Source organism: Takifugu flavidus, chromosome 12 (assembly GCF_003711565.1).
Source record: "Takifugu flavidus isolate HTHZ2018 chromosome 12, ASM371156v2, whole genome shotgun sequence".
Taxonomy (NCBI): Eukaryota; Metazoa; Chordata; class Actinopteri; order Tetraodontiformes; family Tetraodontidae; genus Takifugu; species Takifugu flavidus.
This window is the reverse complement of record NC_079531.1, coordinates 1,329,642-1,350,744: the sequence shown is the minus strand read 5'-3', so window position 1 is coordinate 1,350,744 and position 21,103 is coordinate 1,329,642. Positions and strand designations below refer to the sequence as shown.

The 21,103-nt window shown below is 49.2% G+C and overlaps 3 protein-coding genes across 4 annotated transcripts; 2 read left to right on the top strand and 1 right to left on the bottom strand.

Annotated features, from left to right (window-relative positions):
• The first annotated feature begins 661 nt into the window (after positions 1–661).
• farsb (phenylalanyl-tRNA synthetase subunit beta) lies at positions 662–8,271 on the top strand. The gene is made up of 18 exons (XM_057048709.1): positions 662–820; positions 1,275–1,330; positions 1,525–1,679; positions 1,802–1,874; positions 1,970–2,085; positions 2,185–2,335; positions 2,405–2,513; positions 2,595–2,665; positions 2,742–2,803; positions 3,036–3,087; positions 3,183–3,244; positions 3,312–3,519; positions 3,593–3,673; positions 3,753–3,845; positions 4,095–4,212; positions 4,384–4,536; positions 7,124–7,271; positions 7,353–8,271. The coding sequence occupies exons 1-18, from the start codon at positions 763–765 to the stop codon at positions 8,119–8,121; spliced, it is 2,535 nt and encodes an 844-aa protein (XP_056904689.1). The 5' UTR covers positions 662–762; the 3' UTR covers positions 8,122–8,271.
• Positions 8,272–8,415: 144 nt separating this feature from the next.
• sgpp2 (sphingosine-1-phosphate phosphatase 2) lies at positions 8,416–16,345 on the bottom strand. 2 transcript variants are annotated; one of them, XM_057048713.1, is made up of 5 exons: positions 15,959–16,345; positions 14,463–14,624; positions 11,181–11,360; positions 9,794–9,883; positions 8,416–9,205 (listed from the first exon to the last, which is right to left on the bottom strand). In XM_057048713.1, the coding sequence occupies exons 2-5, from the start codon at positions 14,553–14,555 to the stop codon at positions 8,660–8,662; spliced, it is 909 nt and encodes a 302-aa protein (XP_056904693.1). In that variant the 5' UTR covers positions 14,556–14,624; positions 15,959–16,345; the 3' UTR covers positions 8,416–8,659. The 2 variants fall into 2 exon arrangements, with proteins under 2 accessions (XP_056904693.1, XP_056904694.1); XM_057048714.1 differs by lacking the exons at positions 14,463–14,624; positions 15,959–16,345 and adding an exon at positions 13,124–13,142.
• A 482-nt stretch (positions 16,346–16,827) lies between these two features.
• On the top strand, positions 16,828–19,687 carry LOC130534532 (E3 ubiquitin-protein ligase RNF152). Its single transcript, XM_057048715.1, has one exon. The coding sequence runs from the start codon at positions 17,473–17,475 to the stop codon at positions 18,241–18,243; it is 771 nt and encodes a 256-aa protein (XP_056904695.1). The 5' UTR covers positions 16,828–17,472; the 3' UTR covers positions 18,244–19,687.
• Positions 19,688–21,103: the final 1,416 nt, after the last annotated feature.

Below are 21,103 nucleotides of genomic sequence, written 5' to 3'. Positions count from 1 at the left end.
ATATTAGACAAGGAGGTTTTTTTTGGTCCAGTAATGGTCCATGAGCTATAAACCCAACTGGGGTTGAACCTCATCCTAACGTAAATCTGACACCCAGAAGTCTCCTCTTGTGACAAGCTTTCACAATGATAGTTGTCCTTTTACCCACACTGTAATCCACAGCTGGAATACACACCTGTAAAAACACTTCCAGAATTGTTCGTCCAGTCAAACGTGTTTCTCAAAACGAGTTAGACTACAGCCAAGACTGGGATCATGGTGACTTTCATTAGAGGTGAAGGAGGAGTCAGTCACAATGAGGCAAGAAAGCAGTTCCAAATGTGCAGATTTCATAGAGTAGCTAATTTAGTTCATGTAATGCGTCTTCATAAATAACAAGGTTCTTGATTCCAGTTTGCTTATGATAAAAGCAGAAGTGCTGTTTCCAACAGAAAAAGATGTAAACTAAATGAATTTATCCCTATTTGGGAAAAAATAAAGCAACCCCCCCCCCCCCCAAAAAAAACAGTTATCCCAAAACAGATTAGCATTCAAAAAGCAAAAAAAAGTTAACTGAATTGACTAGACAAAACAAAAAACAATAAGTAATCTCGCTACTTATATGACTTGTAACGTTCGTTACCTGTCACCGAAGGCACCTTCACAGTCTGTCGGAAACAAGAGTTTTATCGTGAACCGATTTCTAGTCAGGCACCACTCTAGTCAGCTACTACCTGCCGGAGAGGTCCTTTTCTTTTAGGCTAGCGTGGATTAGCTTTCATCATGCCGACTGTTGGGGTAAAACGGGATCTCCTCTTCCAAGCTTTGGGTCGAACATATAGTAAGTAATACCAAATAGCATCGTACACATATGACTGCGTTGTCTTGTCTGTTGTAAAAGGTTTATTTAGCTCCATTATGTGGAAGAGTACTTTACAGCCTTGTCCCGTTAGCCTCTCGGCTAACGAGTTGGGAACTTCTCCCTTCCTACTTTGACTCTATGTATTTCGGAGTGTAAGTTATATTAATAATGATATTTACATTTATTTGGTGTGATTTAGTAAATATTGCAATTGTAAAATGCTCTCAATTACTCCAGTGACATCTCGGTGCAGGATGTCAACGTGATTGCATCATTTCTCCCGGCATCTGCCATTTAAATCTGACCAATGTGCAGTAAGAGCAGCATTATTGTAGCCATCAACGATTGGATGCTTGGCAATATGGAACGGGGCATTTATTAAAAACGGTACTATACAACAGTATTAATAACTGTGTCTTTCCCTGCTTTATAGCTGACGAAGAGTTTGACGAGCTGTGCTTTGAGTTCGGACTGGAGCTCGATGAAATTGTGAGTCATTAGTCTTAAATATGCGTCTCAGTCCTCAAATTACTGTTAACATTTAGTTTGAGTTCATGCACAGTAGTCGTTGTAATAGCACCCAGACGGTGGTATTTGCTAACTGTATACTGTCAGGCGGATTTCCATAGTTTAAAAGGTCTTCTGTATAAAACCCTGCTGACTCGCCTCTTACCTTTTCACAGACCTCTGAGAAGGAGATAATTAGCAAAGAGAAGGGTGACTGCAAAGCATCGGGAGCATCTGAGGTCATTCTCTATAAGATCGATGTGCCAGCTAATCGCTATGACCTCTTATGTCTGGAGGGGTTGGTCCGTGGGATGCAGGTCTTCAAAAACAAGTAAGTACAGTCTTTCAATGAAAAAGTAACACACTTTTTGTGGATGACGGTATCAGTTGTGTTGCATTTAAAGCTCCATTGTGGTTATATTTAGTTGAGCTGCTGTGACTCTTGCGTTGCAGGATGGAGGCCCCTCGCTACAGACGCGTGGGCCCGGCCCGTGGGCAGCCTCAGAGGCTGGTTATTACGAAGGACGTGAGTGGTTCCGTCGCGTCGCCGATGATGGGATTAGCTTTTGATGGCAATCCAAAGTCGGTTTGATCACAGTGAATGTTTGTTGCTGTGGGCAGACAGCAGCAGTGCGACCGTACGCCGTGGCAGCGGTGTTGAGAGACATCACCTTCACACAGGAGCGATACGACAGCTTCATCGAGCTGCAGGAGAAACTCCATCAGAACATCTGCAGGTGGGCTCAGTAGTTTGGAATTTGAACGTGTTTATACCAAAAACACCAGGTGAAGGCTGAAGACAGCGTAGATAACGGATGTTCTCATTTTATTTGCAGGAGGAGAACCCTGGTGGCCATTGGGACCCATGATCTGGACACCATATCCGGTCCTTTCACATTCACAGCCAAACCACCTGCAGACATCAGCTTCAAACCCCTAAACCAGACTAAAGAGTTCACTGCTGTCCAGCTGATGAGCCTCTACAAGGTAAAGGATGAACTTCCTCGTGGAATAGAAACCTGTTCAACAGGTGTTATAACGTTGCTGTTCTGACAGGCAGACAATCACCTGAAGCACTTCCTTCATATTATTGAAGACAAGCCTGTGTACCCGGTCATCTACGACAGCAACGGCGTCGTTCTGTCCATGCCTCCCATCATCAATGGTTGGTACTTTGGCTCTGTTTTTCCCAACACAATTGTCACTTTATCGCCTCTTGTGAATTTATTTATTCGCCTTTTTTCAGGGGACCATTCAAAAATTACCCTAAAGACAAAGAACGTGTTTATCGAGTGCACGGCCACAGATCTGACCAAGGTAGAACCGAGGCGAAGGACCATTGCGTGCGTTGTTAGATGCTCTATCAGACCAATAACTGAGCGTTTGTCTCCAGGCGAAGGTTGTGTTGGACATGATGGTCACCATGTTCAGCGAGTATTGTTCACAGCCCTTCACGTAAGTTAAACAATCCTGGCAGTGAGGGTTATTTCAGCCTTACTGTTGGTGACCTTTTCACTATTACAGTGATGTCACAAGATCTGTTCCCATCGTTCCTCCGTAATACAGTCCGTGTTATTTTGGTCTATTTTAACCCAGTTACAGACTCGGTGGTGTAACTATTACAGACCCCTGGTGGCTGAAACGAATCGGTTGATGGTGACGTTTCTCCTGTCCCTCACTCTTTCAGGGTGGAGGAGGCTGAGGTGGTGTCTCCAGATGGCCAGATCTACAAATATCCAGTACTGTGGCCAGTCTATGCGCAATGATATTGTCTGTTTTTCTTTGTCTTCCGTCTTCTAAAGTCCCTGCTCCTATTCCCTGGTTTGTATTTAAGGAGTTGGCCTACAGGAAAGAGAAGCTTTCCGGACAGTTGATCAATAAGAAAATCGGCATTAGGTGAGTGCAACAAAACGCGGGTAAAAATGTTTAAAACCCTTTCATAGCGGTTGTCTGTTTCCCTCAGCGAGTCAACGGAGAGGATCGCCCAGTTGCTGACTAGGATGTGCCTGCTGTCCCACCCCACCGGCGTGGGGGATGAGATCGAGGTCGAGATCCCACCCACTCGCTCGGACGTCATCCACGCCTGCGACATCGTCGAGGATGCCGCCATGGCCTACGGATTCAACAACATCACCCGCACCATCCCTCGCACCTACACCATAGCTAACCAGGTAGCCGCTGACCTGTGCCATCGGGTCTGCCTGACACCAAGTGTGTGCTCTGATGAAATGTTTCTATTTTCAGTTTCCATTGAATAAACTCACAGAGCTGATGAGGCAGGAAATGGCGGCTGCAGGATTTACAGAAGCTCTCAACTTTGCTTTGGTAAGAAAAACACAACACAAACAATGTTTTTGGCAAGATGGCGGCAACATAGGCTGGCAAACTTTTTTTTCTTTTTAAGTGTTCTCGAGAAGATATTTCAGACAAGCTTGGAAAGAAGATTGCAGACACCAAAGCAGTGCATATTTCCAACCCCAAGACTGCTGAGTTCCAGGTAAATAAATCTGGATTCTTTTGTTCAGAGCTGCCCAGAAATTGCAAAAACACTATTTTTGTACACAATAAATCAACTAATTTCTAGGTTTTGTCAATTTTCATAGCTTTAGCTTAGGAGCAGCTCTTGAAATATACACATTCATACAAACATGGCAGCGGAGAAGATCTAAACATTACACGCTTTGTCCTGGAGGGGGCGCTCCTTCACAAAAGATTGTCCTAAACATGATCGTTGTGCCACCACTAGGTGGCGCGCACCTCTTTATTGCCCGGCCTGTTGAAAACCATTGCTGCCAACAGGAAGATGCCTCTTCCTCTCAAACTCTTCGAGATATCTGACGTGGTGCTGAAGGATGAAACGAAAGGTGACTGTCTCTATAGAATGATTGGGGAAAGGTATTATCCTCTCAAACTTCCAAGAGGTTTACTTGTGTGGAAGTGTAGCACTCGCATTTACCTTAAATTTAATCAAAGTTGTATGGTTTAGCCCTGTTTCAGTGTTGCTGACACTGTCATTACCTGTTTCCACAAACCAGATGTGGGCGCCAGGAACTGCAGGCGCTTGTCTGCCATTTACTACAACAAGAACCCGGGCTTTGAGGTGATTCACGGCCTGCTGGACCGGACCATGCAGCTTCTGGAGGTGAAGCTTGGACGGGGGGAAGGCTACCACATCCAGGCAGCAGATGGTAAGAACAGTTGACTGCAGCAGCAGAGGGAAGGTCACAGGATCATATTTAAGAGCTGGGAAAAATCCCAGTGAGGCATTATAAAAAGCCCTAGTTTGGTTATCCTCGCCACGCTGGTGAACAAATAAATCTCTGTCGTGCGTCTAATTGAATAGTCTTAAACTGGGAGGAGGGCCTACAGGGCTGCGATTGGTCGTGTGATCGCTCCGGCAACGGAGGGTTGCGAAATCTCCGCTGTGCTGTTTTCAAGTTGTCAAATATGTTTGTGGTGTGTTGGAATCCATCTGTAATGACATCGGCCACAAACATTAGCCCTGCGTTATCCACTGTGTACTGTGGTTTGGTTAAATTACTGTAATTCAGCATCTGGAGAGCATTTCTCCCACCACTTTATCTACCATTCCTCCTCTTCTGAAGCCTTCTCTCCACGGGGGCTTTTTTAATAACCCCGATTCTTACAGCTTTCCAATAGATTCCTGGAGTGCATCACGATTCACAGGTTTGATTTAGTCTCAGATCATGTTGCCTGTTGATGCTTTGAACCATTGTGGAGTTTTGAATGTGCGTTGTAGCCAGAAGAGTTCAGGGAATCGACAACAAAGGCTTGTTTACGCACGCATGCGCAGCAAGTTAGCACCGATGCGCTCTGGGACGCCGGTATGTCATTGATCACTGGTCCGGCATCTCTTTGATCACTAACGATCAAAGGTTCCACCAGCTAATTTCAGAGATCTCCACTCTGTGAATGATGAAACTCATCTGTGCAGCAGCGCACGAGTTTTAGTGCTCGTGATCGAGACCGTTGCGTCAGGATTGGGTCTGTTCCCGCTGTCATCACACATGATCCAGCAATGTCAGCGCTGCTAAACAATCAGAAGAGTCCGTCCTCAGGCTCTGACGTCACCTGGAGCTTCTCCGTGCTGCAATCTCCTTTACTCTGATCTTCAGCTGGCGGGCGTCAAGGTCACACGCTGCAGAGCTCCGACTCCCATTCAGACTGCAAATCAATGAGCTCAAATATCAGCAAATGGGCTCAGGGTGGGGGGGGGGGGGGGGGAGAGGGGAGAAGGAGGCGTGAGCGTGTGGTGAGTCTGCAGTGTGGGAGAGTGCAAGGGAGTCACGTGGGATTCTGCAGTAGTGAGGAGGAAGACGGATTGCACCGTCCCCCCCCCCCCCCGGTGCTGAGACTGTCCGTCTAAGGGGAGAACACAGAGGCATTACGCAGTGCCCCCCCCTTCCCCACTGCCACACACAGGCTTTGCGCCATTCGCCTAATGTGCACGCACACGTCAGCGTGTCCTTAACCCCATTACAGTGTCACGGCCCCCCCCGGCCCAGCAGCTCACCTGACTCGCACACATTCGCAGGAGGTGTCAATCAGCCGGGCGGAACGCCGCCGCAGACGAGGGAGGGGGGCGGCTGTGGGAGCGCGGGTCAGCTTAGGTTCCTCCACTCAGCAGGTTGGGAGGCACGAAATAATGAGTCCGGGGATCAGGAAGGGAGGAAGAGACCACTTAAGAGACAGATGTCCACGTTCCACTTAACAACTGTGTCCAAAGCCAGGGCTCTATTCCTGCCCCATTAGGCAAAGGGAACATCTTCCCTTCCCAAATTGCCCAAAGTGTCGGCCATTATGCATTTTATAATGATGTAGATTTCAATTTGCCCTTATTTACCTGTGATGTCTTTAAGTTTTAAACAACTGATGCCCAAAGCAACTTCATGCTCCTTTCAGTGTGGGGGGGGGATCTAGAAACCACTGGATTAACGCCCATATTAACCTTCTCTGGAGCTTTTATTGCTGCAGCAACAATCACTGTGGCTCCTGTTGCCTGAAATAGTGAATGTAATGTACCATTCTGGCCTTTAAAAAGCTGTTTTTCCATGTAAAACAAAAGTGCAGGATTCTTATCGACTGGCTAGTTATTTTTATGGTTGCCATGGCATTCTGCTGGTGGTACACGAACGTGACGTGGGAGTCCATTAGAGCACGCCAAATTAAATCCAACTTTGAAGGTGAGAGGTTACAAGCAGCTCCGTCCCGACTTCGTCTTGGTGAAAGTTACCGATTCGTCTTCCACAAAAGTGACACGCGTGTTTTGGAAGCCTTCCTCCGTCCAGACTGAACATCAGAGCAGTGGGCTCTGGAACCCATTAGCACAACAGCGTGGGAAGGAGCAGCGCTCTCTGGGAAAAGCCGTATCTGTGTGTGTGTGGAGCTGTCGTTATGGAAACACATCTATCTTGGTAAATGACCAACAAGTCCATCATTCTGTCTGCCTACATGTCTTTAATGAAGTGAGCAGAAGCCTCGTGTGTCTTCAGCTCCTCTTGGTTCCGGGGCTTTTTTACTCCTGCAGGACTGAATTAACTGTGACTCAGGCAGCAGATTCTGACCCCCAGCTTCTTCATCTAAACAGTCTCTGCTGTTTCCCTGTCAGATGCAAAAAGGAAGCACTATTTCCTGGAGTTTTAACTGGAGTTAACGCGGTTGAGTGGCATTTTTCCTGTCGATAATAATCCTAACTTAATCGCCCCTGGTGGTCAGCTGCAGTACAGGCGTTCTCATTTCTCTGTTCCCATTCAGACTCCACCTTTTTCCCGGGTCGCTGTGCGGAGATATTCGTTCAGGGGAAGAGCGTCGGGCGTCTCGGAGTCATCCACCCGGACGTCATCACCCGCTTCGAGCTGAACATGCCCTGCTCGGCCCTGGAGTTGGACATCGAACCTTTCCTGTGACTGACACTTTCTCTTCTTCATGCTCCCTGCTGGTTAAAGTCGGCGCCTCGTTAACGCTCTCGCCTTTGCTCTTCCAGTGGTCGCGCTGCTGAAACCAGCCTCACCAATGAAGTCCCCATGCAGGAAGTCGTCAAGCGCAGGTTTCCTGTCAAAGAAGAGTCCTCGCAGGCCCCGCCTTCCTGCCCCGCCTCCACCAAAACTGTGTTTGGCGACATGAGCACACCAGTTGGCCTCAAAGCTCTCAACGAGTTCCTGGCGGACAGGAGCTATATGGAGGGCTTCTGGGCGTCCCAGGCTGACACCTCAGTGTTTGACTCCCTCCCTGTGGCTCCGTCACCAACACTCTGCCACCTGCGGCGTTGGTATAACCACATCAAGTCTCTCCAGGCTGAACGAGGCAGCCTACCGTCAGCCAAGACCCAGTTTGTCCTTCACGATGCCTCAGGAAACGACGCCAGCGACGACGACATCGACCTCTTTGGCTCGGAGGACGAGGAAGAGGCCGCGGAGGCGGCGAGAGTGAAGGAGCAGCGCCTGGCCGAATACGCCGCCAAGAAATCCAAGAAGCCAGCTCTCATCGCCAAGTCCTCCATCCTGCTGGACGTCAAGCCGTGGGACGACGAGACCGATATGAAGAAGCTGGAGGAATGTGTTCGCAGCGTCAGCATGGAGGGGCTGCTGTGGGGACAGTCCAAGCTGGTCCCCGTAGGCTACGGCATCAAGAAGCTCCAGATCGGCTGCGTGGTGGAGGACGATAAGGTGGGCACCGACGTGCTGGAGGAGGCCATCACCGCCTTCGAGGATCACGTGCAGTCTGTCGACGTGGCCGCCTTCAACAAGATCTGAATCCCCGAGGGATTCGGCGACGGGACCATCCCACATGCTTTTGTTGACTTTGTTGCTGAGTCTGCGATCAACATGTGAAGCTCAGGTTCATTTGTACACTAAAGCCTGATGGAGGGTTGTCAGGAGAAATAAATCCATCCCAGCTTTTGAGTGTCTTTTCTGCCGTGTGTTTGTCAACTGCAGGCCTTCATCACGACTCTCGTCCCTCCTGCAGACGCTACGAGCGTCCAAAAGATGCTGTAAGCGTCCATGAACGGTAAAGCAGATGCTGAGAGCAGAATAAGGGGAACAGTGGATCATTCCTGTGTTTATAGCATCTGCACATCACAGGATCATGCTTTTGGCTGTACAATTTCAACAGGGTTCAACTTGGGATCAAACTACCAACGTCACGGCCGAGCACAACAACATTGTTTACAGCTAGCTCAGTTAGATGTACATTTAATAATGAATCCCTGTCCTTATCTATTAAAATTAATGTTAAAATGCAATCGCATATACATTGAAATGGTCCATCTCTTTGGGTCGTGTGTGAAGGTCATGACAGCCCCAGCAGGACGAAGACCCTGTTGACCAGTATGGAGTTGACAAGTCCAACAGCCGTGTACGTGACAAACTTATAGGGCACTTCGATCTCCTTCCTCCTCCTGGCGCCGCTGTCGTTTCTGGGCACTTTGTACCAGGAGTACAGCACCCGCAGGCTCAGCGTTTTCACCACCTGACGGGTTCCCACTAACGCCAACACCCCCACCAGGAAACGAGCGGCGCCCCACGCCAGCGCGTGCAGCGTCAGGGTGGGCAAAGGGGCGGGCAAGGGCCCCCCAGGCTCAATAGTGAGCCCCAGCCGCTCGCTCACCCAGTACCCAGCGAAGCACCCGCCGCCTGCTCCGAGAATGGTGGTGGTATCCCCCCGCGTGGTGCTGTAGTGGCCCAGGTCCGGGTACGTGTAGCTCAGGAAGAGCGGCAGCATCAGGCCCACGGCCGGGGAGAGGGGGCTGCTGAGCTGGAACTGGTCGATGGCTTCCCAGTAGGGGTAAGTGAGGAGGATGAGGACGGCCGAGAGCAGAACGCCTGAGATCACGTCCTGAAAGCAGGACCAGAAGATGCTTTAACGTGAGCACTGCACGATTTTGAGGTTACTTTTGTGGTGACTGGGAAGTCTGGAATAGTGTGAACTGACAAATCCTGGACAATTGAATGTCTCGTCCGTGTGCTACGTATGATATGTGCTGCCAACTGTCTGCGTTCTTTTTTTCAGATGGCGTTCTGGAGATTAGCCAAGAGCTACGGAGCAAGATGAGCAGATTAGCAAGGTCAATGCAGGAGTTTCCCATATCACAGAGGTGGTTAGGTTACCGTGGAAACTCGTAACTGCTGTTTAAGAGATTAGGATTAGAAAAGGACACCGCGTGATTGTCATCTCTATAAGTTCTACATTCTGGAAGAGCGCGTATAAAGTTCTGGTCTAAACAAAAGTTTAGAAAGATTGATTTTTTAATATATGAAGTCCAACTTTTAAAATAATTATAAATGACCCCCCCCCAAACCTTTGTTTCAGAGTGGAGCTGCCAGGATTTAATAACTTAAAAATGTACGGAAACATGAAAATATGCATTATTAATCCAGCGCGGGGCTAAAAAGCTGCAATGTGCACGTGTCGGGAATCCTTTACCAGCACTGAGTGCATCCCTGTGTAGAGGCGGCTCAGGCTCACCAAGGACGACATCGTCACGGCGACCATCAGGCCCACCTGGAACGGAAACTGAGACGCGGAAACACAGACTGGGATCAGTGATTGTCCAGACAAACCTGACTGGGCGGAATGTGACCACGTGCCCCAAATTCCCCCTCCTGGAACATCTCTGGAACACGGTTTCTTCCCTGTTTGTTTCTGATCCAATCCTTCATTCATTAATCCTCCGGATGACGACACTGACCTGTCACGTGCTTCTACGCTCCATCCTCTCCTTCACCTACAGCGGCAGGTTTTGCCCCCCCCCCTCCATTTCAATAACAGTGAGAAGAGAGGGCTTGTGCATTCATTCACCTCCCCCTCCCCTGCTTCCCTCCTCTGCCCTTTTTTCCTGTGTCTTTTCCTGTCTTTTTTTGCAGCTGGAAGCCTATTCACTGGTAGTTCATGAAGAGAAGGTTTTTTTTTTCTCCTGAATGGGTCACAAAGGATGCCGGGGACAGGAGGGGGTCACTCTGTGATTGACTGTCGCGACCCCTGACCTGCTTCGGGAACTGGGCGAGTTGCCCCGAGGCCTTTTAACTATTGAGGAGCCGAGGCTGCAGCCTGCTACTCCTCTATAGCTGTGCACGCCCTTTTCTTTTGGGGTCCCATGAGGAATGTTGGGCTGAATCTTACTGTACGTCTCGATGATTTTCTTGACCGTATGAAGGCAAATCATCAAACTGGCCGAGACAGTGTTTGGCTTTTGCTCTATAACGTGTCGGTTGAGTAAAGCAGCACACGAGTGAGCCGCTGACAGGTTTATTGACTAAAGCGAGGAAGCGTCGGGAGGAGGAGGAGGGAGGGGGAGAGTTGGACTGACAGTCATTGACTCGGTGGAGTCCATCAGAAAGGCTCGACGGGTGTGGCGGATGGTGACTGATGATGACTGCTGACCCCGCCCCTCCGGGACCATTGTCCAACAGCTCAGTCAGGACGCCGTGATGGACAGCGGAGCCACTCCCACCGTCCCACTCAGCTACCTGAGGAACCGCTGCCATCTACAGGCTCCCCCTGACCCGAATGAGGCCACATTCATTCAGCAGTTCACTTGGATCGGCCAATTTTCGCCAACCTGAAAGGGCAGCCGTCCTCCTGACTAAATGGCAGCATAATTAACCTGCTAACGAGCTGCCTAATGACTGCCCCAACGTACCCTTCCCATTTATACCGGAGGTGTTAAGAGCACCGTTTGCAGCCTTCAGGACATCGGCGCAACTGTTGACGTGAGGTAATTACCAGCACAGCACAGACAAAACATACAACACAAGTCAAATTAAAGCTTTAAACTTCTCAATTAGTGCACGTGGACTGGTGTGCAGCTCACCTGGAACCTGGATTGAGCACTAAGCAGGACCGTGAAGGAGATGGCGGTGGCCGCCATGGCGTGGGTGGAGGGCAGTCCGTACTCTACGTCAACGCGCGTCTCCAGCTTGACCACAGGGGGCGACGGCGGACGGGGCAGCTTCAGCAAGTCCTTCATCAACTGGCCGATGTACATCACCATCTGGCAGAGGGCAGATCAGGCAGATGTTGGCTGGCTGGTAGGTTGAGCAGATGAACGCATGCTGAAGAATGTGTGCAAATCTAGTCAACATGGTCTTGAGGCGGATGCTTTTCTGTTGCCACTCAACCTTAAAGGAAGTCGCATTATTGGCAGCCATAAGATTACAGCATTTTCACAATGCCACATAAAACCGAACACAAGCTGGACTGTAGTGAAAGATTAACAAAAAAACCCCCCCAAAGCTAAAGACAGAGAAATATGATGACAAAATAATGAGTAGAGGAAGTCTAATCCTGAGTAGACGATGCTCAAGATCTAATCTTACACTCTCATAATTAAGTCATGACTCTGCTGCTCATGTAAAATAAAGGATGGAGAGCTACAGTGGCAAGAGCAGACACTGCAGTCATATAATAAAAAAAGCTATTGTGAGAAGGGGGGGGGGGTCTGGGGTTGCCAGCACTGCGAACGATGATGGCTGCTGGGGTGGCGGCACACTCAGGGCAAAAAGCGCCCGGTAGATGTGTGTGTGCGAGGGGTGTATTTGTGTGTACACCCCCCTTCTGAAAGTGCTGCCCCTTCTCTTCTAAGAGATCCCTGCGGTCCTGGCAGGGGCAGCCTGCTCCGGCTTCAGGTTTATTTAAAGCTCCTCCTTGTATATTTAATGAACGGCTGTCTTGGCGAGGCGGCTGGCAGGCAGCGTGGAGAAGGAGAGCAGGATGCTAATGTGTGTGTTTAAGGGAGAGAGTGGAGAGGGTGTTATTACCATCTCCACTGTAATCAGGAGATTCTTGTTACCGGAGGAAGTGAGGAAAAACTGCTCTTATTGGGGCAACTTGTGCAGGAAGTTGAACTTGTTTCTGTCCTATGCTTAATGTCTTGTTGACGAATGCAGGGTATATAACAATAAACCCATTTGTACGCACGCCACCCGCTCTGCTCCCCACGCCACCATGAATGTGCCAACCAGCGCCGGCTCACATGATATGATACCCTCGCCCCACCCCTGGCAACACCGCCAACACAAACAGTCATATTCCAGTGGCTCTCATTAGTCCCACCAAAGAGCTGACCCAGAATCAGCCCAGTCACATTAGGGCAAAGCTAAAAGACATGTCAAGACACACAGTTGTGTCAGAGTGTACGACCGGATACGGCGTTGGACTTTGGCCTGTCAACATGTGGAGCCCAGCAGCTGTGATTGGCCCGCGTGTGTGTGCATATATCAGATGTGTTTTGTTCCACAGTCACACATTAAATCCCTGATTGGATTTCTTTTCAGCGGTCCTAGAAAATACTGTGTTCAGGGCAAATGTCAATAAAGTTGCGTTCTTCTGAATGGCCAATAGCAACACCACAGGCTGCAGTCGGAACCACAACAACCTCGGGAATGATGAAAGAGAGCCAATAAACACCCACGTTAGCCCATATATGGCTATTAAATCCGTACGTAGATTAATATTAGCAGGACAGGAACAGCCTAGAGGTTAGGACTTCTAATGGGTCTGGGTGGCTAGGATTCAAATCCAGTTATTCCCTCTGGAATAGCTTTAGCAGAATATTGTTGTCTTTAATCATAGATAATATAGTATAATAATAATAGCACAATACGCAATTAGCCAGCAACGTTATTTCAAACGACTCTGCATCCTTCAATCATCCTCACCCAGCTTTAATCTTCACACAAAGCAGCTACCACTTTCTTTCTAGACTAGATAATTAATCTAAACAAAGTTTAAATGATACTTGAGCATCCCAGTGACCTGCCATCCTGGCTCCCACTCGCCATAGCATTCCAGCTAAGTGCTTTTGTCCTGGATGAGACCGGAACACTCATTCAGCTGTACCAAGGTCATCTCTGTTAGCCACCCAGGTGACCCGCCTGTCTTCGGAGCCCTCCGTCTATGCTAACGAGCCCAGTGGGTGTGTGACCTGCACCTGCGCCACAGCAGCGCGGCCCATATGGTTAATGACTGAAATGTTCCCTAAGCCAACCAAAGTCACACCTCAAATTAGTGCAACGAATTTTTGAAGGACAAAAAGGTGTGTGTGTGTGAGAGAGAGTGAGAGAGATTCATGGGTCTAATTTGTTTGCTCACAGGTCTCACTTTGAATATTTCACTCAGTTGCATTCTCTCTCTCTCTCTCGCTCTCTCTCTCTCTCTCTCTCTCTCTCTCTCTCAGTGAACCTTGGATAACTCTAGCAGCACAATGGCAGGATGCTATTAGAATTTAAAAGTGTGGGGTGAGAAGCCCCCGGGGGCTGACAGACCGAATGGTCAGAACCAGAGAGAGAGAGAAAGCTCGGAGCGCTCACAGGGCCAATAAAACACACCGCTGGTAGAGCGGGGGGGAGGGGAGCTCGGAGGAAAGCTGGTAATGTCTAACTAGAAGGAGGGCAATGAGCGTGTTTAGCAGGCCAGGGACGTGCAAGCATGTGTGTGTGTGTGTGTGTGTGTGTGTGTTGGTGTTTATGTGTGCGTGAAAGGAGTTCACACAGAGGCCTGGTGCAGCCAGGATGCCAAGAGTGATATTTCTTTACCCTGAGGGGCCAAAAAAGAGGTTCAGACACAGGGCACCCATCTAGTGCTCAGGGCTAGGACACAAAGGGCACCAAAACAGGCAGATCAGAACACAAAGTGGAAAAGAGAGGGGGGAATATGGGGTCTGTGCCCGTCTGCGTCTTCAGAAGTGTCAAAGGGACCACGGCTGGGATCATAGTTGACATGTTTTCAGGGCCCCTGGTGGCCCCGTGCTTTACTATTTAAAGATAAACATCTAAAGGGAGATACTGGCCGGCCTCTTCCACTGAAGGGTCCTCATGTGTGGCCTCTGTCTATGTCGGGGGCCCCGGTCTGGTTGGCCCTGGTCGTCCACTGGCCTGGGGACATATGGGTGGACATGGCGGTGTCATAGACAGGTCACTGGTGGGGGGGGGGAGAGGATGAAAGGAGGTTGAAAGGTGAAGAAAGGGAGGAGAAGAGAGGTGCGATTGTGGACCCATAAGACTGGAGACTTGGATTTCTGGTGTCCTGGCACTGACCCCCCCCCCCCCCACACACACACACACACACACTTTCACTCTCTCCAGCTGTGACCTACAGTCCACATGTTGACCAGGCGTCGGCAGAGGAATGGGTCCAGGTTCCAGTGGATGCAAGGCAAGCAGGTGATGTAGAAGATCTCGTGTCCCATTCCTGCAGAGAACAGGAAGAGGAAGTGCAGCGGCCAGTTCCTCACCTCGTAGCGAGGCCGACCGCAGCCCTGCAAACACAAACACAAAATAGTGAGCAGCAGATGGTAATGGGGGGTTTGAGCTCAAATCTTTATTAATAGAACAGCCCAATGACCCTGAGCGAAGAGCTAATCACCATCACCGTGCAAGTGTTGATGTGGGATTTTGGTTCTAGGCCTGCTTTTGGAACCTTTTTCGCCTTTGAAATTTTAGTTACGGTGCCTCCTGGTGACCAGAAATGTAGAATTTCTGGGTCAGATTTATCACTGAGGAGCAGACTGAGCTTTGGTACCAGAAGGGAAAAAACCAATAACTGGCTCATATAGAGAAGATTCCTGTTTACTAGTTTCCAACTTCAAAACTGAGCGTTGTGTTTTCAGAGCTGTTGTTTGTTTTATCCCGGGGGGGTTTCCATTAACACAAGCTCCATATCATCATAACGGAGCAAGGAGGAAGACGTTGCTCTGAAACCTTGGAGCCACAGCTGAACTGAACATCTTCCACTTCACAGAAACGGCCTCTGGTCAGATGGAACAAAAACGGAACTGTTTCTCCACAATGTTATCATTGTGTTCTGAAAGAAGATGGAAAACACCGTCCCGAGAGTGGCGCAGCGGGCCGGGGGCCGGAGCACGAAGGAGACACAAATATGTGGACGATATCAGGAGATGGTTGTCAGTCCAATCCACCTCAATGGCCCAAAGTTGTGTCAATATGTTTTAAAGACAACAGATCCAATGTGGAGTCCCAGACCCGTAAAATGTAAAACATCCCACACAGCGCGTCATTGTGCAGCGGCGGCGCCTGACAGGAGCCTCATTAAAGCCGGTCCCACCTTGTCCTCTTAACTGTCAGAACACTGGGCTTCTGTCTGTCTGTCTGTCTGTTGGCAGGATCTGTTCCTAACCTCACACTGACAGCTAATCTGGCTCCCCGGTGGCCTTTAAATCCATCTAATCCGTGCTCTGGTGGTTCATCACATCCTTGACAATTATAATGTAACAAGCACATATTTCCCTGTGCTTTTCTACGCTTCCTGCTCTCCTCTCACCCCGTTACCCCCCTGTCCTCCTCTCAATTCATGTCTAAACTATTATTAAATGTAAATATCTGGCAGTCAGACACTGTGAAAACTGCCTGACAACAACCAGAAGGACTAGAAAAGCCAGTCGCCCTTGGCTTATCTAAACATCTCCCAATAAACTTCAGACCTTGTTTAGAACAAGCGCTGCCTGGGCTGACATGAATCACACACACACACACACACACACACACACACACACACACACACACACAACACACACACACACACACACACAGATAATGCCACCGTGTGTACTTCCTGGATTCGGAACACACTTACAATAGCTGCGCATCCATTGGCCTCGTTTTGAAAGTTTGAATTGTTATCCTGCTGCTCCCGTTTACCCCCGGGCGGTCCACGTGCTTTGCTGGAACGGCTCGCGGTTCCCGTGGGCGCGTGCGTCGCCCCGCCGTTGCAGTGCGCGCTCTCTACCAAGAAGAGGCCACATCGCTTCTGAAACCGGGCCACGAGCTCCGGGTTCTGCAGGTAGTCCAGGAGCTCCAGTGTTTCAGGTTAAACACACACGCACGCACGCCGGCGCAGCACAGATGCGATCTGACAGACGCACAGGCAGCGACAGGTGCGGCCGCCGCGCGCCAAAGGTGTGCAGTGGGGGTGTGGCCACGAGGGTGTCCAACCGGTAATGTGGAATGGGAATGCGTTGGTCCGACCTTTATTCCGGGTGGGGTCGGTGCTATCTGAATCTGAGAGCCGCGTGCCTCTGTAGACTCTGACGTCATTATATCCTTCCTGTTTGTTTTTTTGTGTTTGTTTTTTTATGAAATATTTTAAATGTGTCCTTTTCATTTTGGCTGTAGGTTTCCTGTACGTCTCCACTGAAGCATAAACTATGTCGTCAAGAGATGAGTCATCCCCGGCGTTACCATGGTAACGCCACGGCGCTAGAGGACGTTATCAGGACCACTCCGAGCACCCTGGCACACGGTCAGTTAGTCCCCGGTGGAAAAGAGAGGCGTAACCTTTAATCCGAGATCAAATGTGCCTGGAGAAAACCTTCTTATCAAACGGAACTAAATTCTTTTTACGGTCAGCAGCAATTAACATTAGCATGATTAACATTCACCTGCGCTGTACTTAATGAAAGGGTCGTTAAGTACGTTCATCCTTAATAAATCTTGTTGGTTTTTTTTAGTGCTAACTCTCTACATTTCCCTGCTCCTTTCATGTGCGCTTGATTGACATGTGGATGCTTAATCTGGATTTAATAGGTCATCCCGGCTCTGTTTTTAGCCTCCTGCGAGGCGACGCGGGCCTGTTTGACTGGAACTTTTGCAGGCACGCTGTCAGCTGTGATGCTCTTTGTTACAGGGAACAGGGGACTGACGCACCGCTTGACCAAATCGGTGCTTCCTGTTGTCTGGAACGGTCTGCGTGGTTGGATGGATGTCATAGCTGCGCCCGTGTGCGCCCACAGCGCCGAAAACTACACGCACGTACGCACACCTACACACAACACACACTCCCTCCCTCCCTCTTTCCTGTCTTGCTCTGTGCTTTGTGGGGTGCTCGGACTCGGGATGGAGCGGAGTCACCACCATTACATCATTTCCATTTCCTCGCTGCGCGACGCCAAACGCCAGTTTATCTGAATATTCAGCAGCCATTCAGAGCGCCGACGCGGTGCTTTTGGGGGATTATTAAGGCGCATCAGCCACAGCTGCGGGGACGATGGCGCTTCACTGAGGGCGAGGAAGGCAGAGGAGAGGAGGAGAGGCGTGCACCGTCATCAGCATCCGTCTGCCAGCTCCCTTTGTGTTCACCGGAGAATGTGAATGGCGAAAGATGACATGGCAGAGGTAGATTTGGCATCAAACGGAGTGGAACCCCCCGGCGAGCCCACCGCGGCGTTTCCCTACGAGGAGTACGAATGCAAAATCTGCTATAATTATTTCGATCTTGACCGCCGGGCTCCGAAGATCTTGGAGTGCTTGCACACGTTTTGCGAGGAGTGCCTAAACACGCTGCACCTCCGGGAGGAGCGGCCATGGCGCGTCAGCTGCCCGGTCTGTCGCCACCGGACTCCAGTGCCGGATTATCGGATACAAAACCTCCCCAACAACACCAAGGTGACGGAAGACTTCCCGCTTTACATCGACTCGGATCCGCTGCCTCAGGACGCTCTGCCGCCGTACCCGCCGCCTCTGCACCCGGCTCTGGTCGCCCTCCGGCGGGAGGAGGCGTCGGGGGCGTCCAGCGCCAGCCAGGCGACGCCGTCCACCACCGTGTCCACGGCCACCACGCTCTCCCAGGACTCGGTGCGCTACGACAGCTGCCACAGCTGCAAGAGAGTGGCGCTGACGACCGGCTGCGTCTGCGTGATCTTCTCCTTCCTGTCCATGCTGGTGCTGCTGTTCATGGGCCTCATCTTTGTGCACAGTCACGGCATTCCTCCCTTGCCCGCGGGACCCATTTGCTTGTCGGTAGCCAGCATCCTGGCCATGTTCTCTGTGGTGGTCACGTGGCTGATCTGCTGGCTCAAATACAGACCGGATCATGAGACGGGCCGCCCATCCACCACCAGTAACTCCAGAAGAAACGCCTGATACACTTCTGTTGTCCTGTGTATGCGTGTGTGCGTGCGCGTGTGTACATAATACTGAAAACTAACTGCCTACCCTTGCTCCCTTTACTCTTTTGTAGGAATAATTCTCGTAAATGGCCTTTCGTCACAGGAGCAAACACCCAAAGGCCTTGGTGCCCTTTAGCTGATCCTTGATAATCATTTCCTGTCTCGGTTATGCACTTTTGAAATTCTTGGTGACTGCGAACCCAGCGAGGCTGGTCCGGCTTTTGGTGGCTTTGAGGACTGAATGTGCAGTGCTTGTTTCCAGGAATCGTTTCCCTAACATGATATGCACATCCCACTATGCCAGTCACTGTATTATAGGAGTCCGTGGTGATTCACTGACATGTCAAACGCCACTGCTGTACAGCGATGACAGCGTTCGCTCCCGTGACGCTGGTTTTCATGTGATGGGGGGGGTGTGTGTGTCTGAACGTGGTGCCTCTGACACGTCACCGTATACCAAATGCGAACTGTAAATAACCACAGCGGATGGGGATGCTCTCACTGAGCCCACGGGTTCCAAACGTGCGCCTCCTCCAGGCTTTAATCTTCTGATCTGGGAGCGTGCGTCTGTCCCATTGTGTGCATCCCTGGCTCCCCAAAGCTTTGCTCCTCTTAACTTTTCTTTGTAACAGAGGGTGGGGTGGTGGTGGGAGGGGGGGTGGGGGGGTCGGCCTCCTGAATCGTGTGCCTCACCTCGCTTTTGAACGCCGCTACACCGTAATCGCCATCAAATTTATGCACTGCTCTCCTGTCACATGGCAGCACCTAAGCTGGCAGGGATTCCCTCTTCCTGTTACTTCATCCGCACATCTGGAATCAACCCCACCCCAAAGAAAAACAAACAGGGTTTCCAGCACAGCACGACCTGCATCAGCTCCTAAACAGGGTCCTGACCTTCACGTTGCTACAATCCTCGGTCCTTGTTCAATGTTCTCATGACACTGGTGGAGCTGCACCTTCACACTGACTCGCAGGTCTGCTGAAGCACGTTCCAGACCTCAGGGGTGTGCTCGGCCTCCCTGGCTTTCCTCTTTATGGAATCTGGATGCTAAAGCCTTTTAATGTAAGCATTTATGCCCCCCCCCCCCCCCCCCCCCGCAGGCACGGCATCCCTACCTCACTGTACGACTGAGAAACAATCCAGCCCGAGTTTCATACGGACACACGCTGGCTTCTATCAGCCTGTAGCCCCCCTCCCAGATGTCAGACGATGCACTTTCACCCTCTTATGTGGCACAGTAATGGGGTTTAGCAAATGTCAAACGTGTATTTATTTCAAAGGGATCTCCAAGATATTGGTTTTTCTGGGAATCTGTGGTTGTTGTGAAAGTATCAAACGTATTTGCACAGAGAAAATGTTCCTGACGTGCTGTTTTGCATACATAAACACATTTCAGTAATAAAGAAAAGAGGAATAACCTTTGGCTTCATTCTTGACGGAATATCCTCTCAGCAAAGCTGATTTTCTGAAGCTGTGTTACGTAATACCTGATGTTGCCCTGATGCAGCTGACATCCTGCCATGTAATCCTCAATATCGCCCACATCTAATGTATCAAAGATGGAAAACACAAGCCACCACCTACACTAGACACAAAATATTAATCAAATTTCCACTTGAAAGATAATTATTTCAATAATTTTCAGTATTAAATAAAAACGAGATGTCCTTCCCGCTGCGTATCAAATACGCCTCCTACTGGAGAGTAACTGATTCTACAAGCTATAAAAGTGAATAAATTCCTTTTATTCTAATTGCTTAATATTTCCTTTCTAGAAATTCCAGAGCTGCTTGAAGTTGACCTTTATAAATTTCTCATTACCTGCAACCTCACTGGTTTATTATTTTGTTTTTATACCTGCTCATAATTTAGAATTTATTCTTAGCCAATTTTCATTTAATTACCAAGGTTAGGGCATAATTTTAAAATGATTCCCCCCCAAAATACTCAAGATACTTAAAATCATTTAAAATTATAGCGATGGGATTTAATCATTTTCAAGCTATTGAATTTTATTTGTTTGTGCAGAAAACAACTTTTAGGTTTTTTCTTTTTGCCAAAACTGTCCAAAATTCCATCATCTACGTTAAAAATGATCATTAATTAAAAAAAACAACTCATAAATGGAGCAGATTGCACCCCCCAAACACACACACACACACACACACACACACACACACACACACACACATAGACATGAGGAAAACTACAGAAAACTGCATAATAATCGAGACTAATTATTTTAGCAGGACAATAATATTGTCATTATCATCTCTAGTTTGATGTAATTTAAAAAAAAATTACTTAATAGCAAGTAATTGTACCGTAAGTTGTATTTAAAAGAAAAATAAAAAGGTTTTGAGTCCTGTTCACCTATTTTAATGGGTTCCATCAACAGACCTCAACGCTTCCGGTTTCTCCATCACGTTTAGTTCTGATAACGTGACCCATCTTTGTCCTTGTGATTTATTGGGTGCGATGGAGTTTAATTGATTTGTCAGCCTGCCCGTGAGTGTCCGGAGCTGCAGATGCAACGAGCGCTAATTTATTTCTCATCAAGGCAGATTTCTGACTTTGAATTTCATCCCCCGGCAATGGATTGGACACGGAGATTCAGTGTCGCTTTCAAAGTCGGGGCTGCAGTGTACACCATGACGTCCTCTGCTTTCCATTTGGCCCTTGTCCCCCCCCCCACTCCTTGGCTGTAATATCTCATTTCAATGGGATCACCGGCACTCTCACATCGTCACGTTCGTCTGCGTAAACACACTCACAACTAACTGTTTGTACAACCCAAATCAGTTCAGACCGACTCTGATTGATTTCAGGTTGG

Coding starts and splice junctions, on each gene's coding strand:
- farsb (XM_057048709.1), top strand. CDS start 763: ATGCCGACTGTTGGGGTAAAACGGGATCTCCTCTTCCAAGCTTTGGGT. Junction 3,520..3,592: donor CCTACACCATAGCTAACCAG/GTAGCCGCTGAC, acceptor TTCTATTTTCAG/TTTCCATTGAATAAACTCAC. Junction 4,537..7,123: donor CCACATCCAGGCAGCAGATG/GTAAGAACAGTT, acceptor GTTCCCATTCAG/ACTCCACCTTTTTCCCGGGT.
- sgpp2 (XM_057048713.1), bottom strand. CDS start 14,555: ATGGGACACGAGATCTTCTACATCACCTGCTTGCCTTGCATCCACTGG. Junction 9,884..11,180: donor GTGCTCAATCCAGGTTCCAG/GTGAGCTGCACA, acceptor TCCGCGTCTCAG/TTTCCGTTCCAGGTGGGCCT. Junction 9,206..9,793: donor CAGGGATGCACTCAGTGCTG/GTAAAGGATTCC, acceptor TCCTGCTTTCAG/GACGTGATCTCAGGCGTTCT.
- LOC130534532 (XM_057048715.1), top strand. CDS start 17,473: ATGGCGAAAGATGACATGGCAGAGGTAGATTTGGCATCAAACGGAGTG.